The sequence below is a fragment of the Periplaneta americana genome, chromosome 3, assembly GCF_040183065.1.
Source record: "Periplaneta americana isolate PAMFEO1 chromosome 3, P.americana_PAMFEO1_priV1, whole genome shotgun sequence".
Lineage (NCBI taxonomy): Eukaryota > Metazoa > Arthropoda > Insecta > Blattodea > Blattidae > Periplaneta > Periplaneta americana.
Window position 1 is genome coordinate 76354385 of NC_091119.1, and position 26721 is coordinate 76381105.

The 26721-nt window shown below is 38.6% G+C and overlaps 1 protein-coding gene across 9 annotated transcripts in view; it reads right to left on the reverse strand.

Moving 5' to 3' along the window:
* The window catches only part of fs(1)h (female sterile (1) homeotic), a 638308-nt gene that overhangs the window by 415814 nt on the left and 195773 nt on the right, over positions 1 to 26721 (reverse strand). For 7 of the 9 annotated variants that reach the window (XM_069820799.1, XM_069820802.1, XM_069820804.1 and 4 more), the window contains one exon: positions 5220 to 5447. In XM_069820799.1, the coding sequence (XP_069676900.1) occupies positions 5220 to 5447 (228 nt within the window). The remainder of the gene's footprint in view (positions 1 to 5219; positions 5448 to 26721) is intronic. The other 2 variants (XM_069820803.1, XM_069820798.1) reach the window with 1 other exon arrangement.

Here is a 26721-nt window from a genome sequence, read left to right on the forward strand (position 1 = left end):
ATTCTATAGTGATGAAATTACCGGATATTGAGATATTTTGTGGTAGATTAAAAGAACTATTTACAAGAAACCATGTCTGAACGAGTCTCAATTACTGACCAAGTGCCTAGTAGGGATCTGGCCACATAAACGCCATCTATCAGAGTTGTCTACGAATCGAGGAGTAGGTTTCTCTTAGGCTGTCCGTCCAGTCTTGCCGTCACCACCATCTCGCAGCCTGCTGGGATTGTCACATGATTCTCCATGGTGAGTCTGCTGGCCATGGGTTGGTCTTCGACGTCCCTCAGGAACACTTCATCCTGACCAAAACGGAGGATACGGCGCCGGACGTCCACCGTTGCATCGAAGATCCGCATGGCGTCGAGTCCCAGGATGACGTCTTCAGTGATGTTGGCGACGAACACCCACATCTCCAGTCTCGTCTTTCCCAAGGTCAAATCCAGGAAAACCTCTTTCTGGATGGGCAGGCTCTCGCCTGAGGCAGTACGTAGCTCATATCGGCGCAGCGGCGTCCTTCCAGGTAGGCCATGCACGACTTCCGGTCTGGCGATAGTGAGCGACGCCCCGGTGTCTACCAGTACTCTGCATAGGCGGCCTCTTATCCATCCGTCAGCAATTAGCCCATCATCGCATCTTCTGTTAACCGTCTTCAAGATCAGCCAAGGGGATGGTGATGACGGCGCCGACGTGCCCCTCATCGCATCGGCCCCTTTTAGTTTTCCTGTTTGTGACCAGATCGGTCACAGTCCCTCCTCAGGTGTCCAGGTTCGCCGTAGGACCAGCAGGTGGGCACTCCTCGTCTTCGTCGCTCGGGTGATTTCGGTTGACGCTCCTCGACGTCGGCCGCCGCGACGCTGCTAATCCGGTGCGACGTCGAAACGTTCGCCGTCAACTTTGCTGCCTCCATCCTGAGGGCTGCCGTCAGAGCTGCGTTGATGGTGCGATGCTCTACAAAGAGTAGCTGTTGTTTAATTTCCGGGTCTCGAACTCCGCTGCCGAAGGTGTAGGCCACCTCTCCAGTGATGAAGTCAGTAGGTAGGTCCCTGAGGGCCTTATGGGCCAGTTCCACCGCCATTGCAAATTCTTGCAGGGACTCGCCTGACTGTTAGACCCTCGTTTTCAGTTGGGTCCTGAATGCTGCCGCAAGTTGGTCACCATAACGTCCCTCCAAGGCCGCCATTATCTCAGCGGCTGTCCCATCTTCTGGAACGCTGTGAAGAATCTCCGACGCCTGTCCCTGAAGTGCGGTCAACAGCTGGGTAGTCTTCTCCGCTGGCGTCCACCCATTATGTGCCGCGGTGGCCTCGAACTGGCGACGAAATATCGCCCAAGACGTCGTACCGTCGAACTTCGGCGTCTTGACGTTGCAATGTCTGGCTGAGGGCGATGGTTCCACATGGCCACTACATGAGGTCTGCAATTCTGTCGTCGATCTTTCCACGGCCCGTTGAACTTCCTCGGCAATTATCTGTTTCTGTTCTCTAGCCTGGCGATCCACCAACGCGAGGATGTGCTTGTTTTCTACAGCATGTTGGTCCATCAGCACACTCGTTTCCTCTTTGCCGTCAAAATGGTCTACATCCTGTCTCAACTCGGCTACTGTCTCGTTTATAGTTGTAAAATTCTGGTTTAGTTTAGTTTATCCAAATCTGCCTTAAGTCCGTCTTTCACGATGGCCACAATTCCATCTACGTGGGCCGAAACGCTTTCAATTTGCGTAGTGACGTCATCTTTCACTCCGCTTATGTCACTTTTCATCTCCGGTTTCACTTCACTTATGTCGCCTTTCACTTCACTTATGTCACTTTTCATCTCAGTTTTCACTTCACTTATATCGTTCTTCACCTCACTGATATCGTTCTTCATTTCTGCTTTTACGTCGCTTATGTCCTTTTTAATTTCTGCTTTCATTTCCGCGATGGCTTGCAGGATCTGCTGTAGGTTCTCCATTGTCGATAATGTCCCGATTCTGACACCAGTGTAAATTTATTTCAACTCAACAATAGGATTTTATTCTTCCAACAATAATTCATTTCTACAATTCACCTTAAACGCTCTCGTCAACAATAGGATTTTCACCCAACACAGTATTCGTTATAGCACTCCACTGACGGCAATGACAATTTACTTGGACTATTACGAACAACAATGAACTGTTAATCTTAACTAATATTTACAAAGCACTATTTACAAATCAGAACTATCAGTTCTCAGTTCACAGTTCTTATAGCTCAGTCACTCGAGTTCACAATATCTCGAACCACAGACCTTCAGAGACAGTTCACTGTACTCGAACTCAGGTCCCTCCAACTGCGGTCCACTGCACTCGAACTCAGGCCTTCGGATGCTGACACAGTTGCGGACGCACACTCGAGCCGAACTCCGGTACACAAGACTGGCTTGCTTGCTCTGGCTTACTCACTGACTGGCTGACTAATCAGCTGAAAACTAATCATGAATCACACACACACTGTCCGAGTTCCCTCGCGCTTCTTCTTTTATAACCACAGCGACGTAGCCTGGAAAGTTCGAATTCCCGATTTTTCCACTTCGACGGACTTCTCGAAGAGTCGGGAGGGTCCGTCCCCCCTTCACTCCGCACGCAGCAGCAGCTGCGCGCGCACTCTCCCCTCGTCGCGTTGACGTAATACACCCCCTCTGCCCTTCAGCATGCAGATGCTCACCGTACCAGCGTTTCGTCTGCTGCGCGCCCTGTCGGACGTGTGTTCAAACCCCGTTGCAGCTGTCACAGTATTTATCTACTATCAAAGAGACGAAGTAACAATCGTACGTATGGTACACTAATTTCATAAGAGTGGTATGATAAATTTTCTGTCTTTATCAAGAAAGGCAGGTGCTATATTAAAATCACAATATAAATTCTTTTTATTAAACCTCAAAATAGCTTCCATTCTAAACTTAAAATGTTGATGCGAAAAGATAATATTAACATGTAAAATTCTCTTCACATTAAAATAACACAGTTTTGTAATTATTTCTGCAACATATTATGCAACAAGAAGTAAACGGAACTTATGGACACATTACACTAAATAAAACTTAGCTATGTTATGCAATAAAGTTATAATATAATAATTCACTGAGCTCCATACACTGAAATAGAAAACCCGAACATATATTACGGTCTAGATCGAAAAGGCATTGACTGTGCCGTATTTCTCTTTGTTGTGAAAAGTTGTGTAAACTGTGAAATGTTCGTTATCGGTTTTAATAACTGTAAATGGCTGAAATACAATAATCTGAGTAATAATATGGGACAAGGAGACATTTGTTGCACTATAAATTATAAGAAAAAGAGGTCAGAGTTATCCTTCCGAAAGATCCAGGAAGGTGAGTTTATAAAATACAATATATACTTTATGAAAATAATATATAAACCTTATGTATTTCGTATTTCAATAGTGGAAGGAAGGTGTTAATTTTTCAAAAGAACACAATGTCAAAAGTACAATACATTTTATCGTCTGCTAGGGAAAGAGTCTGTGATGAGGAGATAGTAGCGATCCTGGTGGTGAGCAACTATCTATGGATGCATATTTCAACTGTCTATGTTTGCATATTTAGTTAAGTATTGAGCTTCGCAATTGTATATACTAAACTGTGGTAATACTTTGTTGTTGGTACTTGCGCACATTGGATTTGTAATGTTCATATTATTTTATTATATTAAATTCAATAACATTGCAGTTAGAAGATTGCCTTTCTTTCTTTCACTGTGAGGAAGTATTTGACAGACGCAGATATTGAAATGGGGTTTCAGAAACATGGTTTATTTGATATTTCTAGCAGAGAAACTGATTATTTTATTCAACATCCCAAAGAGCAAGATATAACAAAAACAAAGTAACTAGTCAGAAGTACATGGTAATGTCTACTTTACCCCTTTGAATAATTGTATCGCTTTTTATTTTTATAAATATACTATTATGAGTTGTAACAACATATGAGAAAATAATGGGTTTCTGGTTATCTATTGCATGTAAATATGTATTGCTTTAGAAGTTCAGCCCGTACGAAAGGTGTCCACGTCCAGAAGCAAAAATTGAATGATTGTTTCTGTTTACACGAGTATTTGTGTATGGTACATAACTACGCATTATCATATTATACATGAATATTATAAGTGAAATTGCGTATTTCTCAGAAAATATTTATTTTGTATCTGTTGAAAAAATGCTTTGTAAAAAGAAAATAAATTTAATAAAATCGATATTAATGATCCAGAAGTCATAATAATTACAAAAATATATAATTTACCTAGTTTTACTGCAGAAACAGTATAAACTTCCTGAGGTCAGTCACTGACCTCCGACATTGGTACTAGTTGGTGTAACAATCGGTATTGGTAAGAGACTGTTAATATTGTAATATACTGTATGCAGGATGGTAATTATCTAGTAATCTAGTAATCATCCGACATCTAGTTGTGTCAGTGAGATAATTAAATTATTATATTGTATTTTTGGTGTTGTCTCCAATTAACAGCAGGGTGGGAGAAAAAATTATCTCGTAGAGCTCCGTATCAACTGGCAAGACACTATTCTCCTGCAGTGGTATTCTGAACATTTACCAGTAAAATTCTATGGCTACTATATCAATGTCAGTACCATAACAATGAGCATATGACAATAACATTACGCAATTTTTTCTGAACTAGTCTTAGTTTAGGTGATATCCATTTTCAACAACTCAATATATCAAAAAGACACAAATGAGATTACGCTCGTCTCTATTAGAGGCCTCCATAATAAATTGTTAGTGCAGTGATAATTTTTGCAGTGAGTTGAGAATAAGGACATCAAAGACCTGAATTTAGACTTTTGTTCTTACAAACTTTTATTCATGAACACTGAAATATTCTGCATACATTAAACCTACTATGACTTTTTCATTACATGGAAACCAACATTTAGAATATTTCCGTCTAAAAATTCATTATTAGTCTGAATTGAATCAGCATACCTTAGATTCAGAGACACACAGTGTAACCTTAGACCACCAAGGAGAATATTTTTTTAATTATGGTATATCTCTTTACATAATTGTGGATAATATACTCTATGAAATGGAAGGTTCCTATACCTTTCTTCACTGCATCAACAAATTTCTGCAACTATATTTCAATTCATCCTTTGTTGAGAGAGGTTCTCATTGTATATATTGAACTTATCTGTTTCTGTAGGTGTCACAATACTTACTGGCAAGTTCAACTTCTTAGCATCCACTGGCTGATGGAAAGGCCAGGCAAACTGATGCCTCCAAACTGGCTTCAGGACATTTTTTTGCAGGAACTGAATCTGGTTGGTGATTCGACCAGGCCGATCTGGTGGTGGGATGACAGGGGGTTGAACTACCCCATTCACAGGTTCCACATGAGGTTCTTCTCTTGGAGGTGGTTCTTTCACCTCTTGCTTTCCTCCCGTCTCCTGCACAAAATCACACTCACAGAATGTGTGCATAACACAAAATGTTGTATCAAGCAACAAGTGATATTAAAATTTACGGTCTCCCACTTTTTACATAGGAAAATATTCAGTTATATTACATTTACACAAAATGTTGAGCTTTCAGTCAGTTAATTTCAGTTAAAGATGAGGTGAATGAATTAAAACAGAATACAAGGACAACATTTTGAATACAATGCAGCTGTCTCAATTACATGACAAAAAATGAAGTTCACAACTTGTACAAAACATCTCTGTAAAAACTGTCACCTTCGTTACATTTTTAGCACTAATATAGAAGCCATACTGAACATTATTTGAGTTATCTTACTAATGTCAAGCACAATTACTTAATACTGTACTGTTGTCCTAATTTAAGTCACGCAGAAAGAGAAAATGTTTAGTTGAATATTAAATTTAATTCTTGTTCAAACAGAAATTAAATTCTTATATGCTAGATCTTGTTCATGACTGAATAACCCGTCACTTTAGCTTGGCATTTCAGGTTCAGACCTGGGACAGATCCCTGCACTTAGGTTCCTTTGGCTCATTGTGTGCTCTATGCAAATTAGTAAAAAGTCTCACACGATCTAAATAACTTTTGAAACATATGGTGCAGTAGCATCAAATTCAGTGTGTAGAGATAGCCGTATACTAAGAACTCAATAATAGTAGTTTTTTCTACTTCCAGTTTAACCAGAAATATCTCCAACTCTCTTATTTTAAATGGAATAATAAATATATTTTTATATTTCTGAATATTGCTCATTAAGATACTAGACACTTCTGTACAAATTTATTGTTGCTTACTTACAAATGGCTTTTAGAGAACCCGAAGATTCATTGCTGCCCTCACATAAGTCTGCCATCGGTCCCTATCCTGAGCAAGATTAATGCAGTGTCTACCATCATATTCCACCTCCATCAAATCCATTTTAATATTATCCTCCTATCTATGTCTCAGCCTTCCCAAAGGTTTTTTCCCCTCCGGCTCCCAATTAATACTCTATATGCATTACTGGATTTGCCCATACTTGCTACATACCATGTTCATCTCAAACGTCTGGATTTAATGTTCCTAATTATGTCAGGTGAAGAATACAATGCGTGCAGTTCTGTGTTGTGTAACTTTCCCACTCTCCTGTAACATTATTCCTCTTAGCCCCAAATATTTTCAAACAACCCTAGCCTCTGTTCCTCTCTCAAAGTGAGAGTCCAAGTTTCACAACCATGCAGAACAACTGATAATATACGGTAACTGTCTTATAAATTCTAACTTTCAGCTTTTGAACGAATTCTAATTTTAATTATGGTTGGCTACAATCTCATCAAGAGGCAGCAAATTTATTTAATGATATGTATCCGGGTCGCAATCCAATTTCTCATACAACAGTGACAAGGATTGTAAAGAAATTTACTGAAACTGGAAGCATAAAGAACTTACCAAGATCAGGTCGCCTGAAAAGTGTAACTGATGAGAATACTTCATTGGATGTTCTCTTCCGTGTGCAAGAAAATCTAAAAATTCCTACTACAAATTTGGCGTTAGAATCCAATATAAGCCGAAGTTCCATAATAAGAATCCTTAAAAGTGCCAAGCAACATACTTATAAAATTCAACTTTTGCAGGAACTTTCAGAGGACAATCCAAATAGAAGAATGCAGTTTTGTGAATTAATGATGCAGTGCATTAATAACAATCCAGTTTCTCTTACACAAATTGTATTCTCAGATGAAACCACATTCTGCCTGAATGGATTCGTCAACAGACACAACTGTCGATACTGGTCAGACGTAAATCCACAAAGAATGGAGAACTATATGCAGTGTTCATAAAAACTTATTGTTATTTAAACAACTGTTCGAAGACAGGTCTGAACCCACAAGTGATACCAACATGGCACTACTTATAAGGCAACTAGGCCAGGAGATAATCGGTAAAGTGGCCAGTTCCTTTCCCTCTCCATTGCATACATCACTAATTTAGCTACAAATTCCACTAATCAGACAACTTAATGTTTGGGCTGATATAGCTGATCATATCTTTGGTCCTTTCTTCTTTAGAGAAACACTACATGCTAATAGACATTTGGATTTGCTTCAAAATCACGTAGTACTGGCTATCCACATCCACTCAACTGTAGGCTAACCAGAGATGACTATTTCCAACAAGATGGAATTCCAGCTCACTACTGACAGGATGTTCGTCAGTTGGAAGACAGTGTTTTTCCACGGTTGATTGGTAGAAGGTTTGTCGTCTTTGAACTCTTTTTTGTGGGGCCATTTGAAGTAGGTAGTATATTGAGAAAGAACCAACAACTTAGAAGATCTGGAGTATCAAATAATGAAAGCAGTGCAAGATATTCCTGAAGTCTGGTTATCATTCCTTAAATGGTTTTTATGATTGACTGCCATATTGTCATGCAGCTGAGGGCTACCAGTTCGAACACAGAACTTAGATAGTGTGCTATCTTTGTTTTGGGTTTGTTAAGGAAGGAGCACTTTATTATTTTATTATTCAATACACTTTTCTGTTTCCTTGATTTAGCAACAATAAATCTGTACAGAAGTATCTACTATGAATAGCCTACTTTTCGAAAAGCTCTTAATGAGCATTATTTGAAAATATAAAAATATATTCGGTATTCCATTTAAAATAAAGGAGTTGCAGTTACATGCAGTTAAACCGAAATTAAAAGAAACTAGGTAATACCATTATTGAGTTCTTAGTATATGGTTATCCCCACACATCGAGTTTCATGTCACTGAACCATACGCATCAAAAGTTATTTAGATGGTGTGGAACTTTTTACTAACTCTGTATATGTTGTGACTGTTCAAAAACAAAGGGTGGCCTTGATGGCATTCGTGAATCTGATGCCGGCAGAAGGGTCACTTTGCCTCAGGCCTCATGGAGCCATGTCTCATCCTCAGACGAGCACCTGATAAGTCTCAGGGTCCAGAGTCCCAAATCCTTTCTATCTTAGAAACCAATACTGCTCTCAAGACTTCATCCTAGCTTATTGCATATGTTAGATAAAACGAGGGGAAGTGTGTTGGTGGAATGATGAGAGGAAAATGGAAATACCCCACCAAAAACTCTCTGAAACTTATGTTTTGTCCAGGACAAATTCCATCGTGACTAGGCTAGGGAATAATACCTGGACACTTTGATAGAAGACCAGTGCACTGGATCTTGAGCCACAGACGCAGCTTGAACATTTGAACAGAGATTACATTTATCAATTTTCTGTTCTATTTTAGGGATAATAAGATTTGACCTATTGTTAGTAGGTTTCTTATATGTGCTAGAAAGGAAGAGGTCACAAATATGGAGAGACTTCTATACAACAGAGGCCATGCTGTCCGACAAGTTGAAGAGACCATACTATGAACTCAGACATACCATCACACGCTTCGCAGTGCATGGTTTTCATTTCAAAGATCTGCAAAATGAGAGGCTACCATGAGCCCAGTGTAGTGCGTGTGTAAATTGTGCAAAGGTGCCTGTGAAACATACCACGTCCTCTCATGCAGACTAAGAATTGAATCACTAACGAGTTTCTGGAACGAACACACAAATACATGCATATTTTGCACTTTTCTACCTATTATTATACGCACTAGAATATTAATTTAGCAACAAATCAATAACTCAAACAATTTCCTTTTTCACAATCTTTTGGGGAACAGGGGATGTTATGTAAATACACGTGAATACATAAAGTGATAAAACCAGTGAAGTTTCGCAATATAAGTAAACTCTGCAATGTCAACTTCAATAATATTACGACAGAATTAAGCATAAAGCAATGTCTCAAAGCTTTTCCAACACATTAAAGAAGTGCAAAAACAGTGTTTTTACCTCGATGCTGGTCATTCCCCATACAAAAGTATTAGCAGTGCAAACCATTCCTGCACACATGCCTTGCTATTAAAAGCCAAGCGAACACAATGGAATGTCATATGGAATGCCATACCACGTAAGCACATGCACACATAGAAACAATAACCTATCAGAAGATTTCAATTACACAAAGTAATATATGGCCCAAGAGAAATTTTAAATGTCATCATATCAATAATAACAAAAGACAAACGTTTTCCAAACATTTGATTAAGACCCTGAATTGAAGAGGAAAGGAATCTATCCACATTAAATATCACAAAGCAAAACTTTGGCCTACAAATAATTATTACATATCTGATCACATTATGAGGAAAAATGTTCAAAAGGTGAAAACTGACTGAATTTCTATAATTTTTTAACGGGCGAAAAACTTTCTGTAGAATGTGTCGCTTCTCAAGGTGAAGGTGATTATCAAAGTATGCAAAGAGAACAAAGAACGCAATCTCAGTTTTTTCCCCTACAACAGAGAAAGCTGAAACATGTTTTAAATTTGTTTGTGCATATTAAAGAAGATCGATAATATTGTAGTTATTACAGAATGCATAAAACTCTGGAGTTCATGTATTCATATTTAAACCAGACTCATCTTCTAAACTCTTAGGATAGATTTACTCTTATTTCACTTACATCTATGACTTTCTGTGTATCAGTACTATATACTAATGATAAAAACTTTAATAAAAATTTCACATACTTCACACATATGAAGGGTACACGGGAATAACGAACAATGTCCATCAAAAATCGAAATTGAGTTAATAGTGTCATCTGATAGTAGAAGGGGAGTACTTTCTTTTGGCTGCATTGGTATTATGTAAGAACGAAAATTGTCCTCAGTATTCTGCGTTAAAGTTTCTGTATACTTTGGAAGAATGAACAATGTCACATCCATCCCAAGAAAGAACGAACAATGTCCATTTTAAACACAGAAACTAATGCAGACAGCTTTTACAAACTTGATCTTAGAGTCATAGCACATTGCTGGTTAGTTTTTTTTTTTTACATATGCCAATACAATCTGTATTATACAATAATAATATTATTAAATGACTGTATGATGTTTAGCTGTTATTCCATGTGACAATAAATTCCATTAATTTTCATTAGAACTACTTGTGAGCATAATACAAACAGCTGTACTATTCCAGTGTTCAGATGTCTGTGGTAGGGTATTGATTATTTCCTTTATTATACTTTTATGGTACATATTGTAGTGTTTGTGGTTAGTGCAATTTATTTTTATAATGTCTGACGTTAGAGAAAATTAATTATCCGGACCCATTCCATGTTCTGTAAATTCAAGGAAGAGAAAATTTACAGGACGTGTTACAGATGCATAAAAAATTCGTGCTATGAGTTATATTATGGAAGAAGACTGTAAATATTCTCGTTTTCCGTGTTTTCAGAAAATAAGCCAAAGTGAAAGAAGCGACCTTATTAAACATTTCAATGAATTAGCATCATATGACACTCAAAATGCTCACCTTTCAGGACTAATTTCAGTACTTCCTGTGCAAAGAAGATCCAGAAAAACACAAGCCGAAGCTGATTTTCGTAATTTTTCTTATATATATATATATATATATATATATATATATATATATATATATATAAAATGCGAATAAATAAAGATGGGCAAAATACTGATGTTCCCGTTTATAAAGCAACTGCTCTACATGGAGTAACAGGCAGACGATTAGTCACTTTGAAAACGTCATTGACTACTACTGGAAAAGCCCATACAGAAACAAGAGTTAAACATGGAAACAGGGCTCACCAAATGAAAGGAGATTTTATCTAAAATTTGTCAGCACATTCAGTCACTTAGAGGTCAGAAAGTCCACTAATCTCGTCACGATAGCCGAAGGTAGTACTTCCAGAGGACTTGAATATTTCTAAGCTGCTTAAGTTACACTTAGAAAAATTTCTTGCGAACCCTGTGTCTTACGAGCAATACAGAGTAATTTTTGTCACTAAATACAACATTAGCTGACATTTCACACATTAAATCAGAAATTTCCAATGAAAAAGATGCAAGTAAATTAGATAATTTTGAGAAGGAGAAACAAAATTTGATTTGAAAGAATGAATTGCACAAGAGAAAAGGACATAAGTTCTATGAAGTAAAACAGGCTGCACGTCTAAAATCCAGGAAGTCGGTGTATAAAGAGGCTATCTGCATGGATTTCCAAAAGAATTACCAGTTCCAAACTTTTCAACTATTGAGGGCTATTATCGTCGACAGCTGCCCTTTTATTCTTGTAACATACATACGCTGTCAACAGGAAGACATGTATGACCAAAATATTTAAAGTAAAGGCTCTGAGGAAGTTTGCTCTATGTTATAGCACCACTGTATGAATATTGTACCAAGCTGCGTTGATGAACTCCGTATCTTCTACGATTCTTGTTCCGGACAAAATAGGAACTTTACGGTATTTAGATTTTGTCATTATGTAGTACATATTAAGAAGAGGTTTGATGCTCAGTGGATCACATTTCCCACTCGAGGTCACTCGTACATGGAATGTGACAAAAACATGGGACTTGTCAATCAGAGAGCAAGGTGTGAAGTACCCGATGACAGAAGGCAAGAGATTGCGAATTCTAGGAGGAAACCAAACCATTCATAAACTGTAAAAAGCTACAAGGCAATGTACAAGGAATTACAAATTTTGAAAAATGTTTGTTCTCCAACTGCTAGAGAATATTTCAGTCTTTCTCCCACCAATGACGAGTCACAAGAAGTCAATAACAGTGAATGAGACGATTTTATAGTTCAATCTATTTATTCACAATGGAAAATTCAGTGCAATTAGATTAGTTTGTAGATTTGTTTTTCAATAATTGTTTGGAACAATGAACACTCAAAGATAAAAATATTTATAATGGGTCAACAATATTTATAACCTTTAAAAAGGATACCCTACACGAAAGTAAACATGTGCTACATTGTTTGAAAATATTATGCCTGATTCTATTCACAACAAATATTCAATTAAATTGTGACATTGTTCGTTCTTCCCGTTTATAAAACGTAGCAAAGTAGACATTTTGCAGTTTTGCATTGTTGTAATTCATGAAATCAAAACAATATTTTGTCACATATTTGCTTTATAATGGTACATTCTTGTGTGATAAAAAATAACAGTAAGTTAACAATAAACTATACATTTCAAGTCCTCAAACTTTAAATTTCATTTATCTCAAAATTATTCTGAATGGAGATTGTTCGTTATTCCCGTGTACCCTTCATATATGATATGAAGCAAGTAAGAAGAAATTTCACTAGTCTAGAAAACAAGGAAGAAATATTATTTACATTACATATAATATGGAGCAAGTAAAAAACAATTCCTATAGTCCAGAAAATAAAGAAAAAAAAATACTACTCGTGAACATTAATTTTTCTAACACAGTAATTACTGAAAGTAAAATCAGATATATTTAAAACAATTTTGAAGCCGACTTGACTCAACCTGGCTCGATAAGAGAATGACAGCCTGTTTGAGAGTCGAAGGGAGAAGGTTCCTAAACTAGACATGCCTATCCCATTACTAGATTTTGTTTACATTGTCATTGTTACACTGCAGCATTCTCTCATTTCAGCAAACAGAAGCACGTGCTTATTAGTCTCGCAGCATACACAAAGGAAACCTGTGTGTCTTTTTCTCTTTAATATTTTATTTACTGTTACTTTATATATTGTAGTGGTTCCTAACCGCTGGTCCGCGGACCACTTGGTTCCATAAGTTAATTAAAAGAGATCCGAGAAACAAGGTTTGTTTTCAAATGTGTTTTCATTAAAACTTTATCATCATCTCTAATTTTTCCCACCTATGTACTACCTTTTTTGCTTGTGCCAGACTTTTGACACACATTGTTAACAGCGATAATATCATCTGAGAGACTTCTCTTGCCTTACCGATATTATCATCTCAGAGAATTCACTTGGCTTGCAAGTCTTGCCTACTTAACAGATATTTCTATTTTATTTTATTTTTTTTACGCATTCTCTAAATACAATCTTCAGGATCTAGCTTCAACGGTGTTCAACATTCAGGATAGGAGTCAAGCAATGACGAAGATATTAAACTTGTAGTGATGCTGAGTTACCAATCAGGAACTCATTTTCTACTCTAAGGGTACGGCCACACGAGCTACATTTGTCGCAGGTTTTCTGCTACAAATGAAGCTGCCGTAATTGTCGCAAAATGGGTGGCCACACGGGCACTACAATTACTGCTAGTTTCTGCATTAAATGTCGCTACGTGTGGCCACATGACATGCCACACGTAGCGACATTTGTAGCTAGTTCTTTTGCGTTTTGCAGCACTCAGCCCTAGTGTAGTGGAAGATTTCTTCCGAGATGAGTATGAAGCCAAAGTCACTTTGTGTGTTTTGTTAGTGTACATTATTACGGTCACACACAATTGTAATGCGCATGAGAAGAAAATTTATAGCAGTGCCATAAAGTTAACTTTTATTCCTGTGTCGATTTTACAACAGGCAATATTGTTCGTCAGTAACAATCGGAAGTACAGTGTGGGTGATGGGTTTGCTGAAAGGCTGTATGAAGACCTATTTCTCGTGGTTCTGTAGAAGGGTCATTGGGATTGTACGACAGATTAGACATGCTCTTCCCTTTCCAATACATGAATTTCTGAAGCATCTCCAAGTAAAAAGGAGTTTTAAACATGACCCAAAACACAACTCAAAGAGGCAATCTGTTTGTAACATATTTGAGAGATGTCTTGTAAAAGAATTGTGTCTTTTTTTAACAAATGAAGTTGCTGTGAAGGGTTAACTGGTAGGCTATTGTATAGATTTTATTATTGAAGGAAACCTTTGGTCGAAAATGAAAGAAAAAAAATGTGTACTCTCAAAGAACGGTATTTTGAAGAGAGTCTAAGTAAACACATCTATCATAAAAGTTCTCTTTTTCTTGGTTTTGCAGAATTCTTACTGGACGTTGCGGCAATTTAAACTTGACCCTTATATATTCCAAAATACAACTCAAAGTGGAAATGTCTTTATAACACAATAATATTTATAAACAATACTGATTTGTAAGGTCTGTCCTGCAAAAGAATTGTACATTTTTTTTACCAAACAAATTGCTGTGAAAGGTTTGCTAGAACGCTTTTGTATACATTTTATTATTGAAGAATTCTTTAGGTCGAAATTGAAAGAAGAAAAATGTATGTACTTTTTAAAGAAAGATATTTTGAAGAGAGTTAAAAAATAGGGAACTTAGCCTGGACTATACATAAGCGAAGCAATATTTATTGGCATCGTATTGTTAGTAACAAAATTTGTTATATATATTGGCATCGTATTGTTATAAATCTGTCATGATAATAATTTCCCATCTAAAAGTCAAGCTCCCTCTCTACTTCACTCCCTCATAAACACAAGTTAATTCTGTTGTTATAATTACATATACATACTGAGAATTTCAACCATTAAAAAAACGGGTTTTCCTTCAAATTTGAGAATGCCTTTCTCCCATTGTAGGCCTACATCTTATCCTATAGAAAACAGAGTTTACGTCCTCTTAAACATGATAGATCACGTTTTTCAGATTATTAAATTTCGGGGGAGGGGGAAACTGAAAGGTGAATCTTAGAGTATGTTACAGTTTCATGTCTCATAACGTTTTTTTACCAACAAAAGAAAATTTTAACGCTAAAAGATAAGCGGGGTGGTACAAATTGCGATATCTTATAGCTAATTCGAGAGACAAATTTCACTGCAATCATCAATGTCACTTGTTTTATTTTTAAATACATTAAGCCTGAATAAAATGCCAAGGTGTTGTATGCCTGGCTGCAAATTCAATTACCAGAAAGGAACTTAATGGCGATATTTACTTTCCTTCTGGTGAAGTAACAAAAAAACAGGAGTAAGATTAAGAAAATAGTATTTAAAATTAGCTTACGCGTGTATCCATACGCATTTGTAAATTTACATTGCGCTAAATTATTGTAATTCTCTACTGTAAAATGAATAACTTTGATTTGTTATTTCACTCTTTTTAAAGTCTTAATCTGTGTGTCCTTTACATGACATTTGATTTTCGCTATCTCATTCCTAAAAAATTAAAGTGTAACCATTCATTTTACAAGGTTGTTTGTACTTTTACTACAATTTTTTTTGTTTTCTTTTGCATGATGTTTATTCTTTATTTATTGTCAATTAGTAGATAAAAGTATTTTGACATGTATATTCTTTGACTCACTGAGTCTCCTCTGGGAATTAGTAAAGCGGAAATAAATATTAATATAAATTTAAAGTTTAAAAATATGGATTTCATAATAAATTCCCAGTAACTAACAACAATGTTAATTCGTGTAAGGTGGAAAATTATTGGTCACGAATAGACCTAACATGTCAGACGGCGCCAAACTTGCTACACTTACTGCTCCGTGTGGCCGCTTCCATTTAACTCAATGCTGCCTATAATTCCAGCTACATTTGTCGCAGAAAACTTGCTACAAATGTAGCTCGTGTGGCCGTACCCTAAGTGATTTTCAAGCAATGAATCATGGTCAATTCTTGTCCAATATCGTTATTTATTCTCGTGAATACAAATCTGGCTTTCAGATAAGTAGCTCCCTGTAAAGCAAGTTTGAATAATTTCAAGGAAAAATTGTTCCGGGGCCGGGTATCGATCCCGGGGCCCTTCGCTTAGAGCGCAAACGCTCTTCCGACTACCTGAAAGCCAGATTTGTATAATGCATTCGTTACTGGAGGTACGTGAACAGAAAGCCACAATTTAAGTCGCACAAGTATTTGTGTGCACTCATAGTTGAGTTCTGGCGTCTTGCCAGCTCATTTGAGTCGTATGGATACAAAGGAAAAATTGTGACAGTGTCGTGTATAGTTCCTGGGGTAGCTCCGTCGGAAGAGCGTTCGTGCGCTAAGCAAAGGATCCCAGGATAGATAACTGGCCCCGGAACAATTTTTCCTTGAAATTATTGTGATGAAGTTAAGGCCATCAGGCCTTCTCTTCCACATCATCAGAAATACAAATACAATAAAAAGAAAAAACCACAAAGAAAAAACCACACTATAAACAAAGCAAAGGCACACAAAAATACACACAGGTTACATTCACGAAACTTTGAGTGGGCATATAAAGAATATTAACATCAGAATTAGGGGAATTTTTCCTTCCTCTGAAAAAACAATTGGGTGAAAGCCCCTTCTTATTTACAAAATATAGTTCCTATGACAAAGAAGAAGAGAAGCTATTTGAACTATCTTTTGATTCGAGCTTATAAATAGTATTTCCTGCATTGACACCATTGCGATATTCGTTACATGAATGACAACATATCCAATGTTTTCGAATTGCAATACAAATCTTAAATGTCATTTGTCTCCAGTGAATATTTTCTGTTTTGATCTTCTTGAAGAACAGATACAGAAAGAGATTTCATGTTCAGCTAAACTTGTAACTTAGAATAACAACAAAATTGAACCAGACCTCATCCCACTAACAACACTAGGCAACATATTTTAATTTATTTTTCTATAACCTCGACGAAAATACCTGATTAAGAGTTAATTTGAGCTCCTGAATTAGAAAAAAAAAACATCACTAATAACACTAGGTAACATATTTTAATTTATTTTTCTATAACCTCGATGAAAATACCTGATTAAGGGTTAATTTGAGCTCCTGAATTAGAAAAAAACATCTTAATTCCTACATCTGGTCACATTTCTGTATTGTAAACCTATTGTATTTAATTAGAATTAGAGTCTTGCTGGGCAGAAAGAGAAGGCCAACTGATCTTAGCTCTGCCAGATTAAATAAATAAATACATTTATTTATTTATTCATTCATTTATTCATTCATTATTATTATTATTATTATTATTATTATTATTATTATTATATCTAACCTATTCGAATGCAATTAAAACAAAAAGTAATTTCTGAATTACCGGTATGTCTATCTAATATGCATTGAGTTGCATATATTTAAGAACACCCATGCTGATATGCAGCTATCACTAAATTGGCTCTTATCGTATATATTAATAAAAAACAACGAACTAAATATGATTTTAACTTACAAAGCACATAAAGATTTTCAAATAAACTGTAAGAGTTCATGGTGTGTGGATAAGCTTCAGGGCTTCTACCACGTTGTCTTGGTGTTATTGGCTGACGTTTCGACCGCTGTGTTGTGGCCATCTTCAGAGCAGTTGTTGGATAAGGAAATAGTCTGCCAGTACTTCGAAAAATCGAAAAATCGAAGGAGAATTGGGAGGAAAATTTAAAAGGTACGCAAAACGCGTCCTTGCAAGGGGTTGGGGGCTTTACAAAACTAAATATGTGAGCTCCAAGCCTGTTGGCCACTAGTCTCACTCCGGGTTACGCTGCTCCCCTGAAGGAGCTCTAGAAAATTTTGAAGGGGAAGCCGAAATTGGACGTAACCTCTTAGGTACCACATACGCGAGGGGGGCTGAGATTGATCAATTGATCACGGAACAGGGCGAGGAGGAGTTGGCTGGTGTTTGCCGTTAGGATGGCAAGACGCCGTCATCTGTTGTTCGATGACAAAGCAGGTGAAGGCCGTCGGAAGAAGCGCCGTGAAATCTAATCTGCAATTTGAGAGGTCCCTGTCCTTTCAATTTGCGACTTATTGAGTGACCTCGTATATTTAATAGACTATTAATATTATCTGAACTAGGGCATACATCATTTATAATAAAGGTGGAATATATATGGGGAAGGGCATATAGGTCCGTGGCCCATTTCTTATAGGGCTCATCCCGACATTTGTATTACGCCTGAGGAAAACCACGGAATACCTTAGGCGAGATGAGTTGTCTCATGTATAGGAGACTAGCCAATTTGGCTATTATGTAGGAGGTGATTGTTATCATGAGCCTTGTTGATCGTCTCAATTTTGAGACAAGCCATTTGGCTATATGATGGCTCAATTACGAAGAGGGGGGGACAGATGTAATTAGTTAATTAATATAAGTAATTGGAAGATTAATGGGGATATGAGTGCAGGTCCGTGGCCCATTTCTTTTAGGGCTCATCCCGACATTTGCCTTAGCGCCTTAGGAAAACCACGGAAAAACCTTAGGCAGGATGAGTTGTCTCAATATCAGAGACTAGCCAGTTGGCTCTTAGGTTGAATGACTCTATGAATCGATGGATATATACTAGCCAATTGGCTCTATTATAGTTCCATCGATCAACAAAAGTAGATAATGTTAGGGAGGGATTTTGTTTAGCCCAGTTAAGACAAGGTCATTTTACAGCGGTTGCACTATCCAAGGAGTCTCATGGAGTTGAGTCGTGGCTACCAAAACCTGGGAGTAACGCCAGCCTCCCTGTCCTCCTGTCTCAATAGTATAGCTAATGGACCTGTCTGGTGTCTACGCCGTAACCTAGGATCATACTGGCCGAGGCCAGATATGAGCGGGTTGGGGTTAGCACGAGCTTCCGCATACAGGTTCCTAGCCAGTCGAGCAATGAACTCGTCTATGGTTGGCAACTCTAGTTCATCATGGAACTTTCTTCTCGAGGCGACTCGGGGGAGGTGGGTAATGAGTCGAATCACCTGGTTTTGGACAACTTGGAGTTTACGGAGATGGGATACTGCCGCAAACCCCCATGCGGGTGCGGCATAGGTAATGACAGAGCGAATGAGGGCCTTATACATGGTAAGTCCTACCCTCAGGTTGTCAGGAGTTAAGGCCGCCAGAATGGGATAGTGTCTAACTATCAGCCCGTTGGCCTTACGAAGAAGGGATTGGATGTGATCTCGGAAGTTGAGATGAGAGTCCATAATGATCCCTAAATATTTAATTTGGTTCATCCACGGCATTTCTCGTCCGAAAAGTGTGGGTGGTGGTGGTATGTCTTCGAGCCTCGCTCTTAGTGAAAAGAGTATGGCCTGACATTTCTCTACATTGACCTTGATTCTCCAGTCGTGGAACCACGGCTGGAGGTGATCTAAGATCGACTGCAATCTACGGGACGCTAATCTATAGGTTTTGCCCATCGCCAAGAGGGCAGTGTCGTCTGCATAGATATACAGATGACTACTTCTGCCGTGGATATAGCGAAACGGGAAGTCATTAATGAATATATTGAAAAGTATGGGCCCGATAATGGAACCCTGTGGGACTCCTGCGTGAATTTCACGGGGGGTGGAGAAACTATTGCCTACACGGGTTTTGAATGTACGGCCTCGGAGGTAGTTAGAAATGAGGCGTATCATTCCATCTGGGACTCCCATGCCCAGTAACTTAACGAGGAGTCCCTCATGCCAAACCTTGTCGAATGCTCGCTCGATGTCCAGGTAAGCTGCAGCTACTACACGCTTCGTGCTCATAGCCCAGGTAATGTCCTCCGTCATGCGGAGTGCCTGGAGTGTAGTGGAGCGACCAGGGTGCAAACCGAATTGCTCGTTCCTGATTTGAGGCAATACTACTACAGTGAGGCGTCTATGTATGACCCGCTCCGCCAGTTTGCTGAGACAACTGAGGAGACTAATAGGCCTATAGTTGCTTGGATTCGTCTTATCCTTTCCGGGCTTTGGAAAGAGAACTACGTGAGCTTCTTTCCAGGGAATGGGATAGTGACCGGAAGCCAAGATGTTATTAATTATCTCTGCTATGCGCTTCATAGCTGACCTTGGGAGATGCTGCAATATAATTCCTTGGATACCGTCGGCTCCTGCGGCCTTATGAAGGCCGAGGCGACGAATGAAATGGGCGACCTCGTGGGTGTTCGTAGGTCGTATCCCATTTTCCGGCTCCCTGCTAAGGAGGTCTCGAACAGATTCCTCAACAGCTCTGATATGGGGCAAGTTTAAATTTTGTTCCACGGGTTGAAAAGTGGTCTCTAGAACGTCTGCCAGTGCGGTAGCCTTCTCCTCAGGAGTAAAGGCCGTGACATCTGGACCGACTACTAATGGGTGAATAGATTGAGACGGATTGGACAGAGCTCGAGATACACGACAGACATCTGACATGTTTCTGCTGTCCATCGTTTCAACCTTGGATTTCCAAGCATCCACGACCGTTTCGTGGACCGCCTCACTGATCCGCCTGCGCAAGCGGTTCATTTCTATTCTATGTTGATCTAACCTAGTATGCTTCCACAATGTTCTTGCTCTATTGCGGGCGATCTTTAGGCCTCTAATATAGGCTGGCAGCTGCATCCGTCCCGGTTGTGAAGACCGTTTCGGTATTGCAGCAACCATTGCCTTCTTTATGCACTCCGTCAGGTCGCTAACTGACCTATCTATCCCTGCCGGAGTGACTTCAGGGGGGAGTGGTGGAAGCGTAGCGGCTACCTGGTCTTGAAAGAACACCCAGTCTGCCGCCTTGTAGTTGAATTTCTCAGCGGTTGGGGAGAGTTCGACTGGGTGCATGATCTCCATTATCACCGGTAGGTGGTCGGACGGAAGATCATCCAGGGTTGTTAGTCTCGCTCTAGTTGTGAGACCTTTCACCAGAGCGATGTCTAATATGTCAGGCAGTTGATTTGCAGCATCCGGTACGTGTGTGGGTTCCCTAGGGGCCATCACGACGTATCCGTTTCCTGTAGAATTAAGAAAAAGCCTATCGCCCTGCCGATTGGGGCGTTGACAGTTCCAGCTAGCGTGCTTCGCATTGAGGTCGCCGGCGACTACGAATCTATCGGATAGACTTGTCACTATATCTAAATCGCGTTCATTTAGTATGCCCGGAGGACTGTAGGCAGCCATAAGCAGAAAGGGGAGTCTGCCTATGTAGGCTCTAATAGCCACTGCCTCTAATGCCGCTAGCTGGGGAAGGAGATACTCACAGTGCGCGATCGTAGAACGAACGAACACCGCTACACCTCCGCCTCTTCTACCCGCTCTATCTTGTCTATAGACTTTAAACCCCGCGCATCTTAAATTTACTTGGGGTGTCAGGAACGTTTCTGTTATAAATGCTACGTCTATATTATTAGCGTCTAGGAAAGCCCTGAACTCATGTCTATCATGTCTAAGGCCCCTGGCGTTCCATATACACATCCTAGCAACTCCGTCACTTCGTCTGGCCATTGAGAGAAACGAGGGAGGTTAGGAGCTTAAATATCGTCGTAGGTTCTCCTGGCATCTGATTGGTCCTACATGGTCCAATCCGGTTGAGGTCTGTATGAAGGGGAGTATTCATATTAAATACTGGCCCTCATAAGGTCCGAAAGAGTGACCTTGATACTGTGCCCGTTGTCCGGATGAAGGGGGGGGGACGCCGCGTACATGTGGAGAGCTGGTTTTTCGTTCCTAAGTATAGGTACAACCTATTTAGTTCGTTGTTTATTAATATATGCGATAAGAGCCAATTTAGTGATAGCTGCATATCAGCATGGGTTTTCTTAAATATATACAACTCAATGCATATTAGATGGACATACCGGTAATTCAGAAATTACTTTTTGTTTTAATTACAACCTATACTTAGGAACGAGAAACCAGGTCTCCACATGTACGCTGCGTCCCCCCCCCCCTTCATCCCGACAACGGGCACGGTATCAAGGTCACTCTTTCGGACCTTATGAGGGCCAGTATTTAATATGAATACTCCCCTTCATACAGACCTCAACCGGATTGGACCACGTAGGACCAATCAGATGCTAGAAGGAGAACCTACGACCTATCACAGCAAGTACTCCCCCCCCCCCATCGAGACTACTATATATGTAAGTACTGGCAGACTATTTCCTTATCCAACAACTGCTCTGAAGATGGCCACAACACAGCGGTCGAAACGTCAGCCAATAACACCAAGACAGCGCGGTAGAAGCCCTGAAGCTTATCCACATACCATGTACACCAGCAGCGGAAGCCTACGCGAACACTTATAAGAGTTCATACTTTGAATCGTATGTTTCCCCCCCCACCCTCTCTCTTCAAATTGGGAGTTTCCACTGTAGAGAAGCCAGCCGTGGTTCCATTGGTTTCCTATCATAGCTGAATCCCAATATCCTTGGTAATGTTATGACTCGAATATGTCTTTTAAATCCAACTGACATATAGATTAACAGGACAGAAAAGGTGATGTAACATTTGTAGGGTGATCCATTCCGACGCTATAATACGATTTAAAAAATCTGGTTTTGTTCGATTGGGTATATGACTATGACGGGAGCATGACATTGAGTTGACGCTGCTCACATGCGAGGCACGGATGGGAGCCTACAGTGGGCATGGATGAAATTTTTGAAAGAGTATATCTTGCGACTCTGTTGTGCTAGTGCCTTGATATTGGTGCCAAAAGAAAGATCTCGTGAATACGTTTTTAAAATCGGACCGACACATGGGGTACCAGAACGTAAACAGCCATTTAAAGTTTGCAGTTCGTCAAGCAAAAGTAGCAATCAGTTACTTATCTTCAGGTGCCCGCCAAATCATCAGAACTGCATCTTTTCCTCTCCGTCACTTGGACAAAATGACAAAGCAAGAACAACAGATATTGGCAGCCCAAAGCTTATCCTGGTCACCTAGCAGACAGCCACAGCAGTTTTTGTAATAGTAAGTGTAATGTTTTTCTTTTGTGAATTTTCCACAAAATAAATACCACAAATTATTTGGATAGTTTACATACCTACGAACTTTAGAAGTTGACATTTTGTATGTGGAGCGTAAGCAATGGTGCTGCGAGCTTATGTTGTTAGTCTGTGCCAGAGAGAAAAACATGGTGTATGTCTAGAGCAAGAAAGCAATCATTCTGCACAGGTGACGTAACAGTGTCAGTCCTTCCACAAACAGAATGTTCGGGTAATATGCCACACGTTTACTTACTGTAAACCTCTACCATTATCATTTGTTTTTATCCGTGTTTAAATTCGTTAGAAATTTAAAAGACGTAGTAGCACCACAATAAAATACTTTACTGGACAAAACTCACACTTTTGTTAACTCCAGCACACTTTATAACTGCTTGTCTGAAAAAATAGGATATTCAGCTACGAACTGAAGTACCATTCTGATACCATTACTCACAACCCCTGGTAAACCTAAGCTACATTCATCAGAATTTTTGACCTCGGCATAGAACAATATACAAGTCCTTACTCAAAGAATTCTTTTCAGCTATCAATGGAATTTTTTGAGACTACGTAACGTGCACAAAAAATGCCTGATTTTTTTTGTTTTCATTTACATGTAGATCGTAACTCAAAAACAGAGCCCAAGACAGACTTGTATGATGTATTCGAATATAGCGTATAAAAGTATACGAGCTGTGAAAATTTAATAAAAAGTTAAAGTTAAAGAACAGGATACTAACATATTAGAAAAAAAAATAACACAACAAAATCGACACTAAACAATATGAAAATAATACCATAACAGAAAAAAAGAAAGTAAGATACAGATGTAAAGATTGGAATATAATAAAAGCAACTCAGTACAAATAGTTAATAGGGAAAACGTAAGGAAGAATACAACAAATGGAATGTAATACAATAACAAAAATACGAAATTCAAATACTGTAGAATCAACAATAAGAAGTGAACAACAAATTCATCAGGCGAACAAAAAAAAAAAAATAAAATAAAATAAATAATAATAAAGAAAAAGACATAGGCTATTTTTTTACAAAACTATCGCAGAGAAAAGAAATCTGAATTGAAAAAGTGCAACTTTAGTTAATTTTTGAAACTAGATAATGTTTGACTGTCTCTGACTGTTGTGATAGTGTGTTTCAGAGATGAGCTGCAGAGATGGTTAAAGATGAACACACATTTTACACAGCATATAACGTAAAATAAATTTGCATTTTTTCATTTTCAGATTATATTCAAAAGTTACAACTGAAATTTAATACCTATGTCAATTTATTGACGATGTTTAATTCACTGCATTAGGGTAATATTAAATGAATAGAACATTTTTATTGGGCCTAAATTATGCAAAATGTTTCAGGGATCCGTAAAAATGAACTTTATGGATATACTCGAAAGGTGGGCCGCAACTAGTGTATACTATTCTCCTGGACCTCTTAATACAAGTGAAAGTAAACAAAAAATAACAGAAACGAACTTACCCAAACACCAGCTAGCGACGCATGTAGGGGCTGGGCCTAGAGACAAGTGGGGTCTGCCTGCTCAACACCTGGGTAAGCAGTGAAGCTTAGTGTGGGTTCGGGACAGAATGGGTAAAAAAAGCTAGAACAGTTTATTTGAAACTGTTTCACAATTGAAACTGTTTCCATATGAAACAGTTTCACGATATAACCTGTTCCAGAGTGTTACACTAGTCCAGTGATCACTTCAACGTTCCACATGGTTCCAAGAGATAAACAGTTCAGGTTCTAAACAGTTTTCCTCTTCTTTGTTGTCTGCGAAGGTCATGTGTAGCGCTATCATTAATCTCCAATCGAAAGTAGGTATAATAATATTAACCATGTTCCACACGGCCTTCGTGCAACAGTAGCCTATGTAGGATCGCGCAATTTAATTGTACGAATCAAATTCACTAAGGCCTATTAAATATATCAACTATTAGCTGTCCACTGATGGAGAATATGTTCATGGTGCCCTAATATAGTGTTAATTATTAGTATACAGCGAAAAATATCATCGGCTGTCATCATTATTGAACTCTCCTAGGGCTATATGCGTTATTTTTACTAAAACTAATTTATTTTGAATTGTAGTTGTTTACTGTACCCTTAACAGTAATGTACGAAAAATATGACTTTCGTTGTCATAATGCACTCAATAGCTGATTTAAAGACGATTCAAGGCCTTTGAAACATGTTCCCGAAGCAGATGAGAGGTTGAAACAGTTGGAACACTTGGAACAGTTGGCACTTATGTTATAAACATATTCTTATGAAACTGTTTCTTTGAAACTGTTATTTTGGAACAGCTTCGTTCATGAAACAGTTACAGTCGAAACTGTTTCTTAAAAAGAACAGTTTATCCCATCTCTAGTTCGGGAATGCACCTAGCTTGAGGGTTATCGTAATAAATTTGAAAGGTCGTAGTGCTGGGTCATAGTGCGCCCTCTCCCCAAAATTCCATTGCTTTCCAACAGGTACAAATTCTTCCATTGGCTACCAGAGTATAATGTGACTAGCAAAAGCACAACGCAGTGTCATAATAATTTGAGATTTTCCTGTACGATTCTTGGTTGAAACTGAATTTAATATTTTCAAACAGTGAATGTCCCCCTGTTAATATTTCGTCAATAGATTCTGATTTCTTTCATTTGCCATTAAAACACAATTTGTTTTTTTGAAGTATCTACAATACTGTGAAATTTATTACACAAATTTTAATAGCCAAATATTGAACATTTTACGGAAAACAGGTAAAATTAGTGACCAATTTAACATTGGAAATGTAATCTGCACCCGCCATCACTACCTTTAAGCATCCATATTTTTCCCCCAAAACATTAGTTTCGTTTGAAAGAGAATTCGGTACGTGGAAACTGGTTGTGTCGTAAATTGTTGGTTTCTATGAGAAACAGAGTTCCAGATTTTCAAAATGCAAATGAAGGTAAAATGCAACATTCAACTCATGGAAAATACGTGAAGAGAGAGAAAAATCTGTGAGCGCCATCTCAGAGCACAATACTAGTGATGGGCAGTGATTTGAAGACTTATGACAATGTTGCTGTGATTTTTCTCCCGAAACATCAATTTCGTTTAAAAGAGAATTCAGTACGTGGAAACTGGTTGTGTCGTAAATTGTTGGTTTCTATGAGAAACAGAGTTCCAGATTTTCAAAATGAAAATGAACGTCAATTGCAATATTTAACTCAAGGAAAATATGTGAAGTTCTAAGAGAGAGAGAAAAATCTATGAGCGCCATCTCAGAGCACAATACTAGTGATGGGTAGCGATTTGAAGACCTGTGATAATGTTGCTGTGATGGGTTTGCCGTTGGTCTTGAATATAGCGTGATTTACACAGTGCCAGTTCTGATGCTACTCGCAGCTTCTTGTCACCACCAAGACGTTTTTCCGCAGCAAAAATTTGGCGGCAATATTTGCCAACAGATAAATGCTTACATGGTGCTGGTAAGAAGTATAAAGATTCAGCAGTAAGTTAATCTTGAGTGTTATGGCATCAGAGGAGAATGTAGTTTGAGTCACTGCTACTGTTATGCTTTCTGCAGAGAGTTTGGTTCAAGTGCTATTATAGTGTGTTGGTCTTCCAACCAGGCAGCCCAGGTTCCACCCCCAGCCACAGTGTGATGGAAATAATGGCGGACAAAGCAGATGTTGCAGAGGGTTTTTTCTCGGGGTGCTCCCTTTCCCTCTTTCATTCCAACAACAAACTACACATCATCCACTCTTACCATTTTTCATAATCTGTTTC